Below are 21111 nucleotides of genomic sequence, written 5' to 3'. Positions count from 1 at the left end.
GTGTGCTGCCTAGTGTTCAGAGGGGTCCTGCTAGAAAGGACATTATCAGCTGCAGATTGGTGCTGTGACAGTTTCTTTGTCACATATAACTCCTCCTCCCTGTGTGATCTCATGCCTGGGTGTTTATATGCTGGGGAAGCAGAAACCTGATAGGTGTGCATCTGAGAACACTTCGCATGCTGCTTCCGATCATACATTGCCAGCAGAAACTTAACTTTATAGTTATAGTTATATATATTTTTATATATTTATATATATATAAATATTCATATATAAAAATGTTTATATATTTTTTACATATTTAAATATATATATATATTCATAGTGCACCAGCTTAGAACGGTCAGATTTCAGAAACATGAAACACAAGAGAATAATGCCACCTTTATCAGAGCAGTTTCCATACGTAACTCTCTTTTAGCAGCCTCAAAAGCAGGAAAGTTCTTTGTGTATCATTTGTGGATTAAGAGGACTGTTTGCTGGGCAAATATTTACATCCTATGGAAGGGGAGCTAACGGAGCTAATCAGATTCTGATACAGGGAACTGTGGACTAAATGCGTGATATCTCATGCAGCAAAATAGTTAAAAAAATACACGGTAGAGAAGGGAACTCGTAAAGAGCTTTGGACCACAAGTTCACAAGCTGTATCCATCTTTAGTTAGAGCTCTGATCCAAGGACGCTGTCCCTGGCATGCAGTCATGCCATTCTTTGACAGGCCACTCACATGTTCAGAACATTACGTTGGATCCAGTCTCCTTTGAAATACATCCTACATCCTGGACACAGTGTAAAACTTGGTGCACCGTGACTACTGAAAATCTCCGAGCTGCAAATCTGCTCAGCCCTGTCCTGCTATCCACACAGCACATGAAGCAACCTGTCTTGTCCAGTCATGTTTTACAAATCACTGAAGATGGTTCATTAGTAACATTTATAATCCATGTATATAATTATTTATGAAGTTCTCTGTGAATGTGACACTTGTGACTAAAGTCTTCACAATGATGACGAGCTATTCAAACAGGTTAAGCAGGTACCACGCATCTCACCCTGGCTTGTTCGGTCTCCTCCTCTGTGAGTACGAAGAGTGCGTCTCTGGGCAGGAGGCAGGAGACGGGTACATCCAGCACGGAGATGTACTTCCGGAAGAGATTCACTGATTCAAGCACGAGCACACGGCACCCTAGACACAGAAACAGGATAAATATTTCAAAATAATAGTATTCTTATAAGGTTCCCACCTCTCCAGGCTCAACAGGTCTTTACAGGCTCCCCTGTATTGCTGGCCACGGGGATCCTTTTTGAGCAAGAGGGGAAAAGGGGAGCAACTCATGCTTCCACCAGGATCTCTTTGTGCCCAGTGCATGTTTATGACCATTTGTACTGGTCTTGTTCTGTATGTGGTCTGTGGAAAGCAAAGCTAGCTCTGAATACCAGAGGGTTTGGGGGTTTTTTGGCTTATAATTTACATTATTTCTACATAGTTAGACTCAAATGAAAAAGCACAGAATGGCTCTCTGAATGCTGGCACTATATCATATAATGGAAATTTAAACCAGCAGTCTCTGGTTTAGCTACAAAAATGAAATTTCCTCTTTCTACTCCGGTTCTCAGCTACAGAAAAAATATTTACAAGATTCAGGAATGGCTGTATCAAATATTAACTCAGACAGGCAGTTACACTTTAACAGAGTTCCAGAATTCATTGCTCTGATGTTTGTGATGAAGCAGATGAAGGTAACATGTATAAAGATTCTACTGGTGTGGAATTTTTTTTCTGTTTTAAAGAGCCCCTTGAACTCAAAAGTTAATTGCTATTTTTTTTGCCTTGGCTAAATTGTCTTCACTGATGAGCTCAGAGCTACTGATGGTCCCATTAAGGGCCTGTAGCTCTCAAGGGAGCTGCTTTGGGATTTCTTAGGGCTTGGAAGCTGCTGTGATTATGCTCCACACTTCAGACATTGTATTAAAGTTCGACAGAAGAGGCCAAAGTCACAGTTTACACAGGTGGTCAGATATACAATTAGATCTGCAATGAGATTTTCTTCAGTGTGCCCTTAAACTGTGAAATTATACAAAGGAGACAAAGAACAATGCTGAATTGCTACAAAGATGGACCATTTTAGCGTGTGAAGCCTGTGCTCACATGTCTAATACTGCTTAAGCTGTTATGTTCTGAGCACAAAGCAAACTGGTGGTGCTCAAATACCTCTTGGCTCTAAAATGTAGGCAGGATTTGTGTCCCCCTAAAGGAAAAGACTCTCGAGGACAAGGGCAGAAGCAAACATCTTTTCCGAAAAGGGTAACAATGTGAGGTGGGTTTCTGTGAGAGAGGTGATGATGCCTCTGCAAGGAGCCCTCTGTGCAGATCTGCTAAGGAATCTCATCCCACAAGGATCTGAACAGTCAACCTGCTGCTGACTTCCCTACTTTGGACATTTGGTAGATCCTTCAGTCTAGCATCTATCAATTGAGATAGATAGGAAAACCAAACTTGCTGCTCTCATGGTGAATTAATTTCCTGGGGGCACAAGGGAAGAAGCCCCCAAGTCTCCAAGGTAGAGCACGATGCTCAAAGATACCCCACCAGCACGGTTCCTTCCCCAGCCAGGGGTCTGTGACACACTGAACCCAGGAACACACAGCATGCACGGGACGATCCTCCAGAAATCCCCTCACAAGTGATTTGTGTCCCCTGCCTCTTCCCAGTGATACGAACTCATTTCACTGCAAAGAAAGGTCTTGCTTTTATTCCAGCCAAAGCCTGCAATGGAAGGACATGGCAGCCCTGGCGGACTCCCTCCAGCACATCTCCAGGATCTTTCAATTCCTTTCTTTCTTCTCTCTCCTTCAAGAGAAGGATGTACAATTTGTTCCAACTTTCCAATAGCCTCTTCCACTCTCAAAAGCAAAACTGGTAACTCTTTATTTCAGTCTCACAGAGGGCTCCAGAGCCATGCTCTCCTTCCAGTCCTCTTTCTGCACTGATCCTGGGACACGACTCCCCAGCAGGGTGGACAGAGCATTCAAAGGAGTTATTTTCTCCTGCTGTGGGCAGCAGAGGGCAGGGTTAGAGGCCTCAAGGGAAATCACCGGCACATCCATCCAGACAAATGCTGACACAGGTCTGAGCTGTGCCAGGAACTGGAGGAAAAGCCCTCCTGAAGCTTATGGACGTTTGCTGCAGGCCCGGCCTGCCCGGAGCTGCCGGGAGATGGCGGTGTCCGCCAGCTGCCGAGGGCGCCGGGACCCACGGCCCGGTGCCTTGCCCAGGCTGCCCAGGTTAGGATCACTTTTGGCACCCCTCTGCCTTGAAGGCCCTCCTGTCTTGTCTTAACTACGTCGGTGCTGTACCACGTCCCTGCTCCCGTCCTGCTGCAGCCTCAGCCATCCAACCCTTGCAAGGTCATCGTGGCCATCCCTGCAGCGCAGCAGCTGTGCAATGCCATCTGCAAGGACCGATGGCGCTGCCGAGGTCCCTGCAGCGAGTCCCTTGGACGTGCGGGAATGCAGGTAGCCGTGTGACCAGCATGGCCTGTGCTGCTTCCGGACTGCGAGCCTGAGCCCTCACCTCGTTCACCGTCCACCTTGACAAGTGCCAGACCGAGCAGTTGCTCTTTAGCTGCCGTAAGATTTCAGCTTGCTACGGCCAAGGATGCTCTGCAGTGACAAGTGTTGCAGCTGCACATGGAAGTGCCCTGACAGTTCTTTTACTCCCACTAAAGACACTTCTTGTTTCCAAGTAGCAAACTTGGAAGTAAATTTGTGATGTGCCATGAGTAGGGGAACCACTCTTCACCCCCTTCTCTGCAGAGATCCTCTGGGCTGCTCAGCAGGCCCAATCTGTTGGTGGGTAGTTTGAGAGAAAAGTGTTAGTACGGTGCTGCACTATGGCACAGCAGAGGAAAGGAATAGATGTGGATCCCCTTGCTCTTGTAGTCATTATTTCCACTGGCCACCTGTTTGCTTTTCAGGCCACCTGTTTGCTTTTTACTGGGGAGGACAGGGCTACAGCAAACATGGGGCAATGGGTCTTTCCGTTCCTGGACGGTTGTTAACGGACCCTGGCAATGCCACGTGAATTCCTACTTGCAATGATGGGAAGAGAGGCCTGGTGTAGGGTTACCCACCACCAACCTCTGAAGCCTGGGCTGCTCTGTTAACAAAATGTGCTCTCCCTTTCCTCATAATTTTTTCCCCAAGAAATATTAATTCATGCAGCAATTATGTCCTTTTGTTCCCCAAAGCTCAGCAATAAGGGCTCAAAACAACTGCAAGTGATTTCAGTATCGATCGGTCTGACCTCCTGGGCCCCCATCGGTCAGATCAGGCAAAGCAATGGCATTCAAGTCTCACAAAACGAAGGGCACTGTAAGAGTCTTCTGTGTTAGTGATATGACAAGGATCTCCACGTGCTGACAGCAAAGGCTGCTCCGCATGGGAACGTGAGATGAAATGAAGCAGGGAAGGAATGTACAGTCCAGGGAGAGATGGAAAAGGGTTCAGAGAAACAGGCTGCTCCCTGCCAAGCAGGGTAAGAGAAGTGCTGCCATTGATGAGTCTACTCCTGTGACACCAGCAGGTGAAGCTTTTCAGAGCCTGTTGTGACTGTGACCTGGGCAGGATGGGATTAACAGTGTAATACAACCTCGCTAAGTTGGCAGAAAGGGCACGATCAATATAGCTAGTGGATTAGGCCTAGAATAGAAGTGCATGAAGCCTGCAGCCTGTTTGGCTTGGCTTTCTACTTCCAAATCACTTATGCAGCAAGCATGCCTAGAATGAGATTATTAGCAGATCTATGTGTGCTAAAGGCTTGCACTGCTCCTGACAGACGTTAGCACACCAATTCTTTGGGAAGAGCGCTGGTTATAGCTGATGGGGCCAGTAGTAGGGGTGCATGCATATCCAGCAGCTGTCTCGGCTCCTTGAAACAAGCCGATGGGCTTGTGCCTGGGCTGGAGAACTTGATTACAGATTATAAAAAGCCTGTTGTGTTTATGCTGGCTAAAGGCATTAGAAAGCAAAGCAGGATATTTAGGGTGCTCATCTGCATATCACTGAGGCAATGCAAGGCTTAGCTGGCTTTTGCATTTGCAGAGAGATTTTCTGTGGATTCCCTGATCACATGGGCTTACACAGGTTCACCCACAAATAGTTCCCTCTCACCAACAGGAGAGCAGCACATTTCCATGGCCTGAACATGCCTTTCAGCTCTACCCAGACTGCCTCCATCCCAGCATCACTCTTGTTTCATTAAGCCCCTCTGATGCACAGCCCTGCACGCCTGCCAGATCAAATTATAAATACTGGGAATTTCAATGAGACTGGAACTATATTTGGAAAGGCTTAGCGTAAGCAGCAGCATGGGAGCTCCCCTTTCCTTTGGTGTTTGTAGGTCATGTCAGATGTGATGTAATCAGAGCAGCAAGGCTTTCACATAGCTTCAGGAGTCTCTTGATGCTGCTAGAGAAATGGAAATGTTGTCTATACATGGGTCTGTTTCAAACCTGAACCAATTTGAGGCACAGCCCATTCAGGACCATAGTGTATCTAACAAACCTGCATGAACAGCACATGAAGGTGGTTCAGCCTAGATAATGCCTGACATCTAGCAGTGACATCTACCACTGCAGTTCCTTGTTCTTTCTCTATACAGCACACAGCACACACAGAGCTCTTTGCTGCATCCCAAAGCTGAACAAAGAAAAAGGCCTAGGAAAGAAGTTGGCATTAATACTCCTCTTTCATAGATGGGGGAATTGAAGAGACTAGAGTGAGAACTCAGTTAAAGGGCATTCTGCCATTTTGGCTCATGCTGTCTCCATCAGATCTTGGTCTGCAACTTGCTGCTAGGAGGAATTAAAACTGACTTGCTGTGACACATTCAAATCCCACAATGATTCGGGAAATAGCATTAAAGAAACACAGTCCGGATGACTGCTGAAGGAGCAGGAGGTTGACTGGGTGGGCCTGGTTGAGCCACCTTCCTATGCTCTGTCCAAACAGCTGACAGCTTTGTGCTTAAACTAGTTCCACAAATTTGTCTCAGAGTCAGACAGTGTTTGCTAGAGATATGGGCTGCAGATCTACGCTGGGACAGCAGCTAGAAAAGGAGGTCAGGAGCAACCTGCTTCTGTACTTTGCTTCTTTCTTTTCCCTACTTGTACAGAGAGTTTCTCAGAGATACTTGCTCGTTTACAGGTGAAAGAAGCCACTCCAACAATTTGTTGTGAAAGTGCAGATTTCAGATACCTCTCCCATACTGACCACATCTTGAAGCTTAGCTTGGTACATGCAACCATTTTGCCTGAGCTGGTAATAGTTTCTGAGGCCCTTTGTCACAAACCAAACCAAACCAAACCAAACCAAACCAAACCAAACAAAAAAAAAAGGCTTATAAGTAAGATGTGACCAAAAACTCTGGGACTGAGCTGAGAGACCTGGAAATAGCACTCATATTCATGCAAGAGAGCAAGAAGCATAGGCCAGACACTGAATCACACCACTGAGACAGAGCAACCCCAAAGGACAGAAAAGTGACTGTAGAGAAGCCTGAGCTGGTAAAAAACTGCAGGGAGATAAAAGGGCAAGGAAGAGTTCAGCTGTGGGTTTCATTTGCATTGCAAATAGAGGCAAGTTAGGCAGATGAAACCCTGGACAGAACATTCATGTAAACGATTGCCTAATGCCTGCAGGGTCACGGATGCGTAATGTGACATACCTTCAGGTAACTTCTGCTCCGAATGCAGGTACCTGTGAATGAAGAGATACATGGGGGTAAACACTCAATGAAGTTATTCAAATCCTCATTTTACAGGTATAAACTGTATGCTAAGTCAACCCTTTTCTTTTAATACACAGACACATTTACAATGGCTAATCTTATAAGAAAGTTCAGGAGCCGACACTGGATGCACATGTCAGGCAGTGGTAAGCCTCATTCCTCACACAATTCTGCCATTGCTTTCCTCACCCTGGCTGCTGGGACACAGCACAAAGAAGCTCCATAAATCCAACTCGCTCTCAAACTTCTCATGTTGCACTAAGGGAAACTGCAAGAGGCTGCCAAAGGCTACTCAGCCCTGAGAGCATTGGCCCTTTAAAGCCTTGTGTCTGCTGACCAGGGACATCGCCTCAGCGGCAGCTCCTGTTTGGGGACCAGCTTCTTTCTTTCTAACCCATGCTGGCACTGGGACATCTGAGCAGCTGCTCTGACTTTTTGCTCACTAAGACTTTGATCCCTTCATGACTTTGTCCTGGGAAGTCTCTGTAGCAAAAATGCATCCCTTGGCAACAGAATGAAGGGACCAGTGCAGGAGATGTGAACAGTAATGGTACTTTCATCAAGAGGCGTAAGCAAACGGTCCTGATATGGTGAAGGCATCAGAGGGTATTAGCTTCAAGTCCTTTTTTAATTCTCTTGTTTTTCCTGCTCTAGCCTGTGGTTCATGGCTTCAGAGCACTTACGCTCACATCACCGTTTGCATTGCCTCCAGATTTGGCCCATTGCAGGGATGGGAGGAAGCGGGTCTCCAGCAGATGGCACTCAGAGCTGTCCCACACCCAGGCTTGCTCTTCCATAAGGAAAAACAAACCCAAACAATGGAACATTTGCCAAAAGGAGAAAGGAAATAAAAAAAGAAAAGTTATTTAGCCCTGTGTAATATTTAAAGAGATTGTTATCATCTTATAGTGGTGTATTTAACGAAGGACAATGTGACAGTTCATGTGTAAATCAACCAGGATAAAACATACATTATATGTAAACTGTTATGTTTCTCCAGTCACTTTCAAACTAGGATTATCTCTGGCTATTGGTTAAGTTCAAGGAAAAGGATTAGCTACACAGGCATAGACAAAATAGGAAGCACAGAGTAATGAATACCCAAAGCAATTCAAAGCAAAAGTCAAGCCAGAAATGCAGGTCATGGCAGAACTCAAACAGCAATCAGAAGACATATGCCTTAAATAGATTCTCCTGCCAATGGTCTCCTCTTCTCCAGAGCCAAAGATCTGCAAGCAATACCATTTTCTGCTAAACAATGGCCTTGTAATACTAACTTGGCCACCTTCTGCCCCGCTACTCAAGTCCTACTGTTCTGACAAAGACTGTTAAATGTTGCCTTGTAAACATTACCAGCAATTCTTCAGGGGCGGTGGAGGGGGAGGAAGTTTTAAGTATCTCCATTAATGTCTGCTCTGCTCTTCTGCCAGAGGTTTCTTCCCCCACAACTAGAATCTGGCCACCCAAAGAAGTGATTCAGCACTTGGTAAAGCTAGCAGGATGGGAACTTCTTAAAACAAGCTTGGAGAGATAAAACAGTGAGTGGTTGTGAAGTTTGGCTAACTCTCTGAAGTCCTAGTGTCTGTTCTGGGTGTGCTGCTCTGCCATAGGGGGACATTCAAAGCCCTAACTGACAGCAAATTAAAGGATGTGAAGAGCTGCTCCAAGAGTGAACTAATAATAACAACCATTCCTGGCCACTAGAAACAGAAGCAAGGAGAGATCCAGTTTATATGGAAATGTTTCAGCAGGAGCAGAGAGCATCTTCAGCAGGGAAGGAAAGTTTGATCCAGCAGCAAATTAAGGAGTTTGTGCTTGTATAAAGGTTCAGGGAGACACAAACTGTGTTTGGTTACCGAAAGGTCCTCAAGGCTGCAGCCAGGCAGACGTGACACTGATCTGGAAGAACAAGGACAAAGAAACTGATTCTCTCCTCATCCTTTTTGTCCTGAGCCAAACGCTTCAGTACTCAGCAAGGCTCAGTGTGGAGCTATGGGAATGGGCTCCACCCAGCTGTAACGCTGCAGAGGAATTGCAGCCTTGCTCATTTGTATTTCTCAGGCAAGAGATGGCAATGAACTGTGGTTGCACAGAGAGAGAGAAAAAAACACAAAACTCTACCTCCTGCACACGTTCCTAAAACAAGCCAATCCTCTCCCAAATCAATCTTCTCACTCCCATCTCCACCCCGCTGGAGCTGTCTCCATGGGACACTTCCAAGTAGGGGAGAGGTTGCAGCTCTCTGTTGTTGCCATTTTGGGAATGTTGTTTTATAGATTGGACTTGCTGTGGTTTGGGTGAAATGAAAGAGTTTGGCATAAAATCTCAAAAAGTCAAACACAAACAGGCTCTTTTTTGGGAGCTCTTTCCATGTGTTTTTTTCCAGAGAGACTTTTTATAAATTCTTTTTCTTTTTAAACATAAAGTGATCTAAGGTGGCTTGTTCCCACCCACCCACCAAGTGCCAGAGGCCAGCTGATTACAGGGCACCTCTCACTGCACCCTCTTTATTATGCCTGTGGTAGGTTCAGATCCACATTTGAAGGAAAGTGAGACCCTCTGCAATGAAGATTCAAAAGGCCGTGAGACGTCTGAAGGCACCCACCATTTCTGCCCTGCAAGGACTCAGCACCGGCTCCTCCCTCAAGGACCAGCTGCTTTGAATGCCATTTCTATGTAGCTATCGGCTACATCAGCAGAAAAACTGAAATGGTCCAGCAACCCCCATCCTGCAAATTGCAAGACTGAGCTAGCTCCCAAATTCCCTGTCTTTATCCAGTCATCCTCAAGGAAAGATGCCAGCGAAGTGAGTGGGCTAGCTCCTAAGAGGCACTGACCACTGATACCTCTCCATGATGGCAAGAAGGAACAAGTCAAGATGGAGCTGAAACCTCGGTCTTGGGGAACACAGAACTCCTCTGGGGTAGAAGCAGGACTGACGCCCTGGTGGGTGGACTACAGTTTTGGTGATGTTCTGTTTAATGAGAATTGTTCACTGAAATCGATGACTTCACTCTCCAAATAGTCTCCCATGCCACAGGCAAAACCCTTCACTGAACTGACTGTGCTGGCTGCTGTAGAGCACTGGGGAAATACAGTTTTCAAGAGCATGGCAAAGAATGGATGTCTTAAAGATGCGTTGGGGCTTCATTTAGGATCATAACTTCTAATCTGCCCAATTAATCTGATGAAACAGATGTGAAAGAGGAAGAACAGCCAGTCTCCTAGGAATCACAGAGATATTAGAAGGATATACTTGCCAGATGTTGAATGTTTGCTCTCTGGCACGCCTCCTCCCTCCCTAACCGGACTTTCTGGCTCCATTTCCATGCACCCTGAACTACACCATGTAGCAACATGCAGTTCGTAAAACACTATTCAGGCACTCTGTACTCACGTGTATTGCAGTGGCAAAAAATGGTTCTGCCAGTCAGAAAAAAAGGTGTCGATTCAGAGATCTTCCAGTTGACAGAGTGGCTCTGTGCTTTGGTCCCTGCACTGTCTGGGAGAAGAATGTGCAGTGTCACTGCTCCACTCACACTGCTAGCAGCCTAGTGACGCGGGGAAGGACATTCCTTGAGGCTGTTTCTTTGGAAAAAAAACTTCTTGGGGGGGGAATCCCTGCAATGCTGGTGCCCTGTGCTCAACTTTATCCTAACGGCTCTCAACAGTATCACGGAAGGGCACGGGGATGAATGAACTTAGTCAATTTAAGGAAGGAGGGAGCAGGGGCAAAGGAATGAGATAAAATCTAGGACAACATACCCAGCTATGGGATATATGCCAGGCATGGGGCAGAGTCCTATGAGGGAAAGGGACAGAGTCTCAAAGGGTAAACAGAGGAGGACAATTCTGCCTTGACCTTAGGGGGGCAGTCTGGGTGCCATCACAGCCACCACTCCTAAGTTCCCCCTGGGACATTTAAGACCAGTAAGACAAAACACCAGAAGTGAGCTGGACTGTGAAAGGACAGGCTGAAACATAAGATACTGGAACCTGCGATTTCTTCAACGCCCTTCTTTATTTTGCAGGGAACCTAGAACTCCAGCAGGGGCTAAACAATCCCAAACAAACACATCAGTGATACAGGAAATCCTTTTCCAAGACGGAGCAAATAACAACCAATTTTGAAAAAAGGCAAGGGAAATACAAAACAGCACCCTGCTTTGAAAACATAAATGAGATGCCACTCATTTGAAATGCACAGGCTACAGCTGCTTCAAAGGAGTGAGAGACCAGAGTCCCATTCTAGCCCCACACTGTAAGAAGGCACCAAATAAAAATGGTAGATGGGATATCATTCATTATCATCAAGCTAATCACCCAAGAAACAGCTTGCTTCCTGCTCAACACATCCTTAAAGAGCTGGCCTTGGAAATTCAGTACAAGCAGAACTGTGCTTTGTAGGGACGTAATGCAGTTGGTGGCTTTTGAGAACTGCACCCACGAGTCTGTGGGATTTGGCTGGACAACGCACTGTTAATTGTTTTGATGTACTTATTTGAAACTGGCATTTAATCAGTCCTCCTCTTTCAGGGAGCCTTAGTGCAACCCTTCTGCACAATACTGTGTCCCATGGCATTCATAAATGGGGCATTCAATAATCGGGCTGTGACATGTAAGTGCAACAAGGCATCGGTGGCACTCAAGCTGCATCATAATCAACTCAAGAGTGATAAAGCACTAAGCTCCCAAATATCACCTCTGCACAGCCTCATTTACAAACTACCACTGAGTTGGTGAATGTTAAGAAACATCCTGCAGGACGGAGAGGTGTTTTTCCAAATGGAGAGAATAAGCTCAGCTAATGATTCTTTGATGTAGCTTTTTATATGGCATCATTGATACAAGTTTTATGGATGCAGTTGCTATAACAACATAATGCACAGTGGTTAAATATAGCATCTCCTATTTTCCACTCAGTTTGCTCTGCCCTAAGCAGACAAGGACTATTCTTTTCTGTTCGAGCTGGGATGAAATGGATGTGATAGCTCACTGAAGAAAAGAAGTGGTACAGTCCTTCCCCCCCCCCCCCAAAGACCATTCCTCTCCACCTTAAGCAAGCAAACAACAAAACCAACAGCCCCCCATTTGCTAGGCTACTGGGCAAGAGGGCTTGTTTGAAATCAAAATGCACAATGATGACTCATGCAAAATTAAACCACCTCGATACTACATGTGATCTCAGTGCAAACACTGTCATTTCAAAGTGCAGGAAAGAGAGATTCTCAAATATTCCTGTCACGTAGTATTTACCATGCTTATTACCGTAGTGCCTAGTGACTGGCCAAATGCTGAGAGGGGAGTAAAGTGACCTTGATGTCACTCAAGACCTGCTCTTCCTTGTGGACGCATGTACAGGATCCAGCCTCTCTTGGCCACAGGAAAAGCTCCTGTTTTGGGGGATAAGAGAGAACGATATTGCCAAATCAAGGTGATGGGGAAAGAAGCAGAGCTACAGAGGATTGCTTCCAATTCTCCCTTCTTTGCTATAGTGGGATTTTCTTAGGTTTGGGTTGGGTTTTTTTCCCTGTCTAGAAGCCAGAACTGAAATACTCCCAGGGGAGACTGAAATCAAATAGCAATTTGTGTTCCTCTCCCATCCTGTTTTTTCTTATTTTTCCCTTGCAGAAGAACAAATCCACCCTCAAACCTTGGCATTTCACAGTTCCTCCCAGATCTGAAGCCTAGACACAAAGCAGCAGCTGGACTCCCTGCAAGCTGTCAGGAGGAAGGTTGCTGGAAGGGGAAGGGCACATTTCTTCTGAACAGTTCCTGCTCCTTTGAGCAAAACCTCTGTTCCAGACACTAGAAAGAATATTTATGCCCTTAGCAGATAATACTGAGCATCTGCTCAGCTATGACCATTTCCTGAACTGTTTTGTTCCTTGAAACTGTTCAATAATTTGCACCTCCTGAAGCAAGGAGTTGTGAGATGGGTCACACAGCCTGTTCCACCCCTGCTCTTGCAGAAAGTAATCTCTTCGGTAGTGGGGCACAAGTCTATCTCCCACAGACTAGGAGCACCCAAAAGAGCCGAGGATCACTGCACCAGCCCTCTGCTTCATCCTTCCCACTTACAGCCAACAATGGAGGCAGAACCCTGCAGACCTTGTTTAAAGATGGTTAATAAATACATTGCACATGATTCCTGGAGAGGAGAGTTCATTCGCCTTTTTCTTGCCATGTAGCACTGAGGCCCCAGGGGCAGCAGTCGCTGCTTTGCAAAGCCCTGCTGGCAGGGAGGTACATGAGAAGCCTCGGCATATGCTCCCAGTGCTGCCTGTACTAGCCAACATGTGAGAACTCATCAGGGCACTGAAAATCAGGAGTGATACAGTCACGCTCTACTTCCTCCATGACACAAACTGAAAAATAATGAGGGCAAGCAAGCCACTAAAAATAAACTTAACCTTTCAGTGGCCACAGCATCACTCCTGCCACATGCGGATGACTGGGCCACCATGCTTACTTCTGCTGATTCACGACTGGAAGAGAGACAAGACACAAACCAGCGCTTACTTAATGAGAGCTGCTTATACTCTGGTGTCCCTATCAGCACGTATCTCATCAGCCCGAGACACTGTTCTGCTGTAGGCTAAGGATTAATGCAAAGGTCTGAGTTCAAGGGGCTTGCGGATAATGAATACTTGCTAGTGACATACTCTGAGATGAGAAGAGGGTTAACATTCCCACTGCACACACAAGAAACCTGAACCGCAAAGGTGGGAAAGTGATTTCTGCACAGCCACAAAGTGAGGCAACAGTAGAGCTGGGATCAAAATCAAAAGTTTTCCTTAACTTTCTCATTCAGCTGCTAGCTTGTTTTTCCTGTATCTCTTCAGGATGTAGGGAGACACGTAACAATCTGCCCTTCATTCCTATTTGCAGGCCATACAGCAATTAATTGACTGAGCAAACAGAGGTCCAGGCAGCTGGAAGCTCTCTAGTCCCTCTGTGCCAATGGTGCGAGCGTCGGTCATCAACCTCTGTTCCTCACTCACTCCTCAAATAACACTGTGCCGGAAAGCATCTCCCCGCTTAGCCCAAACAAACACACAGTTTGCTTTAACTCCGCCCTCGTTCCTTCTGCTAGGGTATTTCAGAAGTTGCTGGGAAAAGCCATGATCCTCTCTAACACTGAATCCCAGCCGTCAGATAGCATCAAAGACTTTCAGCATCTTCCCAGAGGAGCTCAGTAGGTCACAGTACGGGTTCTGTGGCACTGCAGTTTTCTCTAGGCAAGTGAGAAAGGCAAATCACTGTGATGTTGTTAGCAAGAAGAGCCAGAGAGTTATTTGAATTGCACAGATGATTCAGAAAACAAATGGGTGCTAAAAATACAAGATATACTTGCAAAGAGTTCTTCTCATGCCTGGGAAAGGCAGGGATAGCTCTGGGGGAGATCTCTCTAGGACACAATAAGGTCTGAATGAGCAGAGGGTTAAAATAAAATACAGTAGCTGTCTTGCCAGCAAAATTTGGGTGATTTTAATAAGAAAGATTTTTGTCTAGCAACCTTCCCACGTCACAGCACAGAGACAGAGATTCTCAGAATGTAAAGAGTGGTGAAGGAACGAGTTGACTTAAGAAGACTGGTAAATAGGGACAGATCCAGTGAAAGAGCAACGTCCTTGGGTCAGAGAGGTAAATTCGGGTACCTGGACAGGATGGCAACATCCTCTGGAACAATGGTGCAGAACTTTCCAAAATCCAACTACCACCAGCTCAGGCATCAGCTGTTCACACACTCTCCTCAAACCAGAAGCGCAAAGTGATCTGTGGCGTATTTTAGTGGGATCAAGGACAGGAAGAGCAAAGAGGGCCCAATGAAAGGGAGATTGGCAAAGCACCAGCAGATGGAATAATAAAGGATGCTGTAGGTCATTTACAGAGCTGTAAGTTTCTCCAAACAGTATTGTGTCCCACAGCCAGGCATCAGTGAAGTTAATACTGTTCTTGGCCCTAGCTATTAGTTTTCTGCTTACACACAAACACCACAGTCACTCCGTAACACTATAGTGAGGCATTCAATGAAGTGTGCAGAACACTGTACCTTAAAGCAGTGTAAAGAGAAATGTGGTTAGCATGACCACTCACTCCTGCCGCATCAAAGGTTACCACCTGCAATAAAACCACAGAACAATAATCACTTTGAGGAAGAAGGAGACAGTGCAGTTCCCAACTTTGACATCTAACACAGCACCGTCCCAGCCCATTGTATCTAAAGAGTTATTTTTTGTGTTGCACAGTGAGGCCTTGTGCGTGAACTCATGCTACAGAAATACAACTAAATAAACAAGACACTCTGGAACTAGATGACTACACAGTCTAACAGCTTGAACAACAGAAAGATGACAAATACTGTGTTCCCACTGGCAGGATGCACTTGTTACTTACTACCGGGCCAAAAGGTTACTTCCAGAGTGATCTTTTGCAAACTTGTTCCTGACCCAAGAGGTCCAGCTCTATGAATCACTCTCTCCTGGATTTGAGAACATACTAGAATGCCTGAGGATTACAGGGTGAAACTATAGTTTGTTGTACTGTGAATCGGGACATACTGCTTTAACAAGAGCAACACAATCATGTACTACTGTCCTGACTGTAACGAGGCTTCATCACAGGATAACATAGCGATAAAATAATCTGATATGAGAACAAGCCTTTTTAAAGGATCAGCTGACTGCACTTTTTGTACAAGCAAGTCAAGCTTTTCGCTGAATGAGAAGATCATATTGTTTATTGCTTCTCTGCAGGGAGAAATGGGAACTTCATAATGCAGAAGTAATGTGTGAACACAGCACTAACAAGTCACCGTCCAAAGCACAGAATACTCTTGGCTCCCTGCCCTCAAACCTACCAATAACGTGTCGGGGTGAACCATCCACCCTAAGGGCTCGCTCTGCACAGTACTGTGCAGTGGGTACTTACAGGCTCCCGCTTCCAACCTAGAAGACAAACTGGCAGCACAAAGCGTAGAGCAGACAGGGAGTACGTGCTGGTAGGCTTTCCAGATGGTGAAAGTGACTGTCTTTGGACAGTCTAAAGTTACGTTTTTGCTCTGGGAGAGGCCAGGAAGCAGAGCTCTCCACAGCTCCCTTCTCTATGACCAGGAAGAAATCATAACCTCCCTACATTTCAATCAACGTCTGCTTCCTTGCCAGCTCGTTCTCTCTTCAGGGAAGGAAATGCTACTGCCTTGCTTACTCACCACAGCTCCCTTCTCAAAATCTATTTTATATGCAGGACCTGAAGTACTGGGTTAAAGATCAAGGGAAGATCAAAAGCCGCCCTGCCCGTCCTGCAACTTGCTACCCCACCCTCCAACAGGAGAGGCCCTCTCAAACACAGGAGATATTGTGTAAAGAGGGAGCGGAAACACAAAGACAGTGATAAGAAATACTTCAAAAACCACAAACTCCAGACAAGCCTGCTTATAAACCCATCCACCCAGTACAAGACCACAGTTAGACTTTCCACTTTGCCCAGTGGCTGTAATAATGCTGCCACCAAGCAGCGGGGTTATTAATTGATGGCAGGAAGTGGCGGGACCCAATTTGCTTTTGTTCAGGTACAAAGAAGCATTTTTTGGTCAACCCTTATTTTATAAGGAGAAAAATTATGTGTTTGGCTTTGGCTGCTTTTGCTGCACATCAGCATTACCTGGGAGACTCTGCAGGGACTGCATGGTCTGGCACGGTGCAAAGCCCTCCCTAAGGGATCAGCTTTTTGAGTAGCTCATCTGGGAAAGACATTATTACATTCTGCACTCAGGGAACCAGCACAGCACCCTGTATTTTGCAGATAAGAAAAAACATGCTCTGAAGTCTCTCCTGCCTAGAGTGGCACTTTCTGAAGATGCCAATGTACCTCACTCACTGCGGGCCGAATAAATTCCTATGCAGGCGAATGAATAATAGTGAGAGTCTGCTAAGGGCTGGATTGGCACGAAACCTTTTTACTAAACAGGGACAGAGAGAGGGCTTGTCTCTTCTGCCTGATCATTTATTTTCATGTAACCTGTACAAACAACATTTTTAAGACTACTACCCTGCTGTCAAATGTGGTTGAAATTAGCCAATGGGCTCTGGAGTCTTTTGAAACATGCATGTTCACACACACATAAATACAATTGCATTATTCTTGTCTCCTTACAAAACCAAGCTAAAAACCCCAGGCAAGCCAAAACACACATTTTTCCCTTTTATGGAGGGTACAAGAGAACAAACCAGAAGACTGAGATAAGAGACTGTAGTGAGCAGACTAAATGAGCTAATTATTATTTTGACAAAACTGGCTCGGGCCAACTGTGGGAGCACAAGGCTGGGTTAGGAAATATTCTTGACATGGAAAATTATCTGTTCAGAAACACCTTTGGAGGTTTTTCTTCTCCACATCTGTTTTGAAATAGGAGGTGCTGTTCTTAGTGCGGCTGGGCTTACGTAACATCTGAACGAGCTAAAGAGATTGCATGGAGTTAATTTTCAATGGATGTTGTCTAATTTACTGTTAGGACATTTGTACCTGAATTGCCTGTCTCTTCAAATACACAAATCTAAGTACAATTCGCAAGGTACCCGCACACCGACCTGGCCACGGTGGCATTCACTTTATCTGCAAAGAGGCCACCTTTGAAACACTGGCGCTTCACGTTTAGAGATCCCTCCCAGCACACAGGCTGGCTCTGACACTGTAGTGATGTCCCACCTAGCCAGTGGTCTGTTGTCTAAACAGGGCACTGATTCCACAGCATTACTGTGGTGTTCGTGACTTAAAGCAGGCAGCAATCACATGTAAATATATTCCTCTGGCTTCAGGGATTCATTTCATTGATAACAGATTTGAATTTCTTTCTCACATGCTGAAGATATTTTCACACGGGAGCATTTGCTTCTTCCACATGGTGCAGCTAGCCCGCGTGCTTGCTTTTAGCACATAACCTGAACTAGGCTGATGATGAAATCAAGCAAACAATCAGGGCAGGATGAGAAAACCTGAACATCTTGAAACTGTCTGGGTTAAAAACAGGCTTAGCCAGTTCGGGGAGCAAAAGGCTGGGATAGGAAATATACTTGATGTGGAAATTATTGCTCAATGAAATCTTTAGGGCAAGAGGGAGTTCCCTCCCCACACCTGTTCTGAAATGGGAGCCGCTGCTGTTGGTGTTGCTGGGTTTTCTCCTGGGTGACCTTGGTATTCAGGAAATGGAGCTTTCACTAGTGGAAGCCAGAGCAACAGCCAAGACAAACAGGTCCAGAAATCCCTTCCGGAGCAGGGAGAGCACAGAGGAAATTACTGAATTAGTAGCAGAAGAGAAAACTCCTGAGAGGTCTGGAGTCCATGCTCCCTCTACACACCATGTGCATCAGAGGAAAAAAGCACTCGAAGCTGTCGGTCTCCCTCACTCTTTCTGGCATCATCCAGTGCTTCAAACAGAGCACACAACTGCTCAAGTAGACCGGCGGGGATAGAAAGGTCTCTTTCCTTTTTAAGAAGGGCCATCCTATGAAATGTCACAGCAAGCAGCTCCATTTCTAATGGCCTTCCTCTGAGCATCATTTCATAGGCCAAACTTGCGCTTGCAGAGGCCAGTGACATTCAAACTCCCTTTGAGTCTCTTGTGTATTTGAAGATGTCTCTTGTTGCTATGAAATCAGAGAAGCTAAAGATCAAAAAGAATGGACAACTGGATGAAAAAGGAAAAATCTAATCATGATCAACATCCCAGTGTCCACTGGATTTGAGCTGCAAGTGTGTAAGTCATGCACCAGCTCTTAAAATGAAAGGTCCTGGGGGCCTGCCACTCACGTACCCCAAAGCACAGCTGAGGACACTGCAACACAGGTGAGGAAGGGAGGGAAAGGGATGACAAAGTCTGTCCCAGCTCTGTTGCCTCCTCTAGCAAACGCCACGTGCTGCACTGCAAATCTGGTGTTCTGCAAATCCTCTACAAATATCACACATTCAAATGCTCTGAATTTTAGGAGAGTGTGGGGACCAAGATCCAAAACATGAGAGCTGAACTCATCCTCTCAAATATAAGCTCCAACTTGAATGCCATTTGTAGAAGGATCTGGCTTTCTAGGCTGATTTGGAGCTGACCCAAGACAACGGGACTCTTCCACAAGCAGTTGTACAGATGATGTTTCCATCAATCTATAGTGGAAAGCAGCTTGTAAGAATGTGGTATTGCTGAATTCTGGTCTTGGCACTGCATCTGCCCCAAGCACAGTCTGAATGTCACCTCCTAATCCAAGCTCTGCGATTACCAAACCTGAGATCCTGAAGAGTAGGATTTCATAATCTAGAGCCTGCCTGGGGCTCACACAATACTATGTAGCTTACTTTTTACACACCAAATACTTTCTAATCTGGATCGAGACAGACTAGCCTTGGCTGCCTCTCCTGGCAACATTGGCTTTTGCTTATAAATCCAGCAGGCAGGAAATAATTTCCAAAGTCTATAAATTAGTTTTGGCTTCAAGTACACCAACCATTAATTTCTGTGTCTGCACTATTTAATGTAGAGCTTGGATGAAATATGTCCCTGTAGCTCTTAAATAGATTGAGTTACTGATGGACTTCCAGGGCAACTGAGGAAATGAGTAACTATGCAATGGAACAAAACTACGTGTAACATGGTGTGACTCCTTGCCTTGCAATCTTTCTTTTCAGACATGTTGGAATTGCAGCCTGCTTCTCCACTGCCAGATGAGACATATGCTCTGTAAATAAAAGATACCATTGTCTATGCTATGACTGTGGGGAGACTGGGGAAAGTTTTCCCACTGGGATAGCTAAAACAATACATGTCTTCCAATCATGTTAACTCCATTGAGTTAGCTTGTTGTGTTTGAAACCCTGTTAACTTATGTTTTGACAAGGCTCTTTTAACATGTTAAGCCAATTCTATCAATTTCAACATTACTGAAAAATAGACTCAGTTTACCTTTCAAGGCAAGGCCATTGTCTCAGGACAGCAGAGATGCTCTAAGAGTGGCTAACAGATAGCAAGCTTTGAAGTTTTAAAATGCAGAATGTTGGACAAAGGTAATTAGGCACTTGCCTTGCCATTGTTGGCAAACTAGGTCTGCTCCTAAATGAAAGTATTATAGCAAACATCTGAGACCTGTGTGATTACTTGGGACACTTAAAATAATGTAAGTTTACAGAGCAGTTCATTACCACCATCCCCGAAAGCTGCCTCAGTGGCCTTTGGTACCGCTGACATGTTCTGCTGCAGTAATTTGTCCTCACTGCTGCTCAGGGAAGCGCTGAGGGGAACGCAGTGGGCCCTGCCGCAGCGTTCCTCGTTACTACAGCTACACCCGACGCCCGCAGCACAGCAGGGAGGGTACTAGTGATGGTGCGTGTTTCTTGCTTTGAAAACTCCGCACTTGATTTTTCAGCTCACGCTATGTTAGTGGCAGACTCCTGCCTCCCCCAGCACAAACAGCTTGAGTTTAATTTCCTCTGAGGCAAAGATCTAACCCTTTCGAAACATTTAGCAGAAGTTCTAGTGTTTTCAGAGTTTCTACTGGGATTCCGGTGCACTTGTCCTAGTGCCCATGAGAGTCACAAACATGCAATACAAATCCTCTTGTGTTAGGAGCTTTCAGATTAGATTAAAACCTATCTATTCATAGGGCCAAAAGGCACAAAAGGAGTCCAGGAAAACTGCATTGGTCTCTGTGAACAGCAATGAATTTCATGGAAAATTAGCCTCAGAATCAATACAAAGTTGGATGCATGATGTTGTTTTTTGTGCTCATGGGGCTTTCATGCTACAGGAGATGTGGTTTCTTGTTTTGCGAATTGCTGAAAGGCTTTAAGAGTTTTGTGATTTTGCTGCTAATCAGTGTGTGACAGTGACATGCCTGATCATAGCAAGGTTCAACAGAAAAGAACAGACCACAACCTTTTCCAGGCTTAAGCCCTTATTCCTGTTCTGTGGGGGGGGAAAAAAAAACAACCAAACCCAAACTATACCAGTGCTAGGATATCTCCTCAGTTTAATATTCTTCAATCCCAACCTACAACCCTGCTAATCTAGCTCTCTAACACACGCCTGCCCATTTACTTCAAATCTAAGCCTAAATGTAAGCCTAAATCCCAGATGGGCTCTCTTCATCAATGAAACCTAGTAACAGGGGCAGAATGGTTGTTTTAAAATGTAGAAAATCTTTGAGGAGTTAGTAAAGCAAAATTTCTCCACTATTCATTTCTCACTGGGAAGCAAAGAAAGATCTCCAGAGAGAAAAGATACATCCAAACTACACCATCATCCTTTTCCATATTTTTCAGTGGAGCAATTCTA

General features: G+C 45.4%; 1 protein-coding gene across 5 annotated transcripts in view; it reads right to left on the bottom strand.

The window, feature by feature from the left end:
• The window catches only part of PIGL (phosphatidylinositol glycan anchor biosynthesis class L), a gene marked incomplete at its 5' end in the record, with an annotated part of 70398 nt that overhangs the window by 8316 nt on the left and 40971 nt on the right, over positions 1 to 21111 (bottom strand). For all 5 annotated transcript variants that reach the window (XM_082328626.1, XM_082328628.1, XM_082328629.1 and 2 more), the window contains 3 exons: positions 1054 to 1187; positions 6729 to 6760; positions 14848 to 14915. In XM_082328626.1, coding sequence (XP_082184752.1) covers positions 1054 to 1187; positions 6729 to 6760; positions 14848 to 14915 — 234 coding nt within the window. The remainder of the gene's footprint in view (positions 1 to 1053; positions 1188 to 6728; positions 6761 to 14847; positions 14916 to 21111) is intronic.

This window comes from Platalea leucorodia, assembly GCF_965183815.1.
Source record: "Platalea leucorodia genome assembly, chromosome: 16".
NCBI lineage: Eukaryota > Metazoa > Chordata > Aves > Pelecaniformes > Threskiornithidae > Platalea > Platalea leucorodia.
Note: the sequence above shows the minus strand (reverse complement) of the source record. Positions and strands in the feature narration are given on the sequence as shown.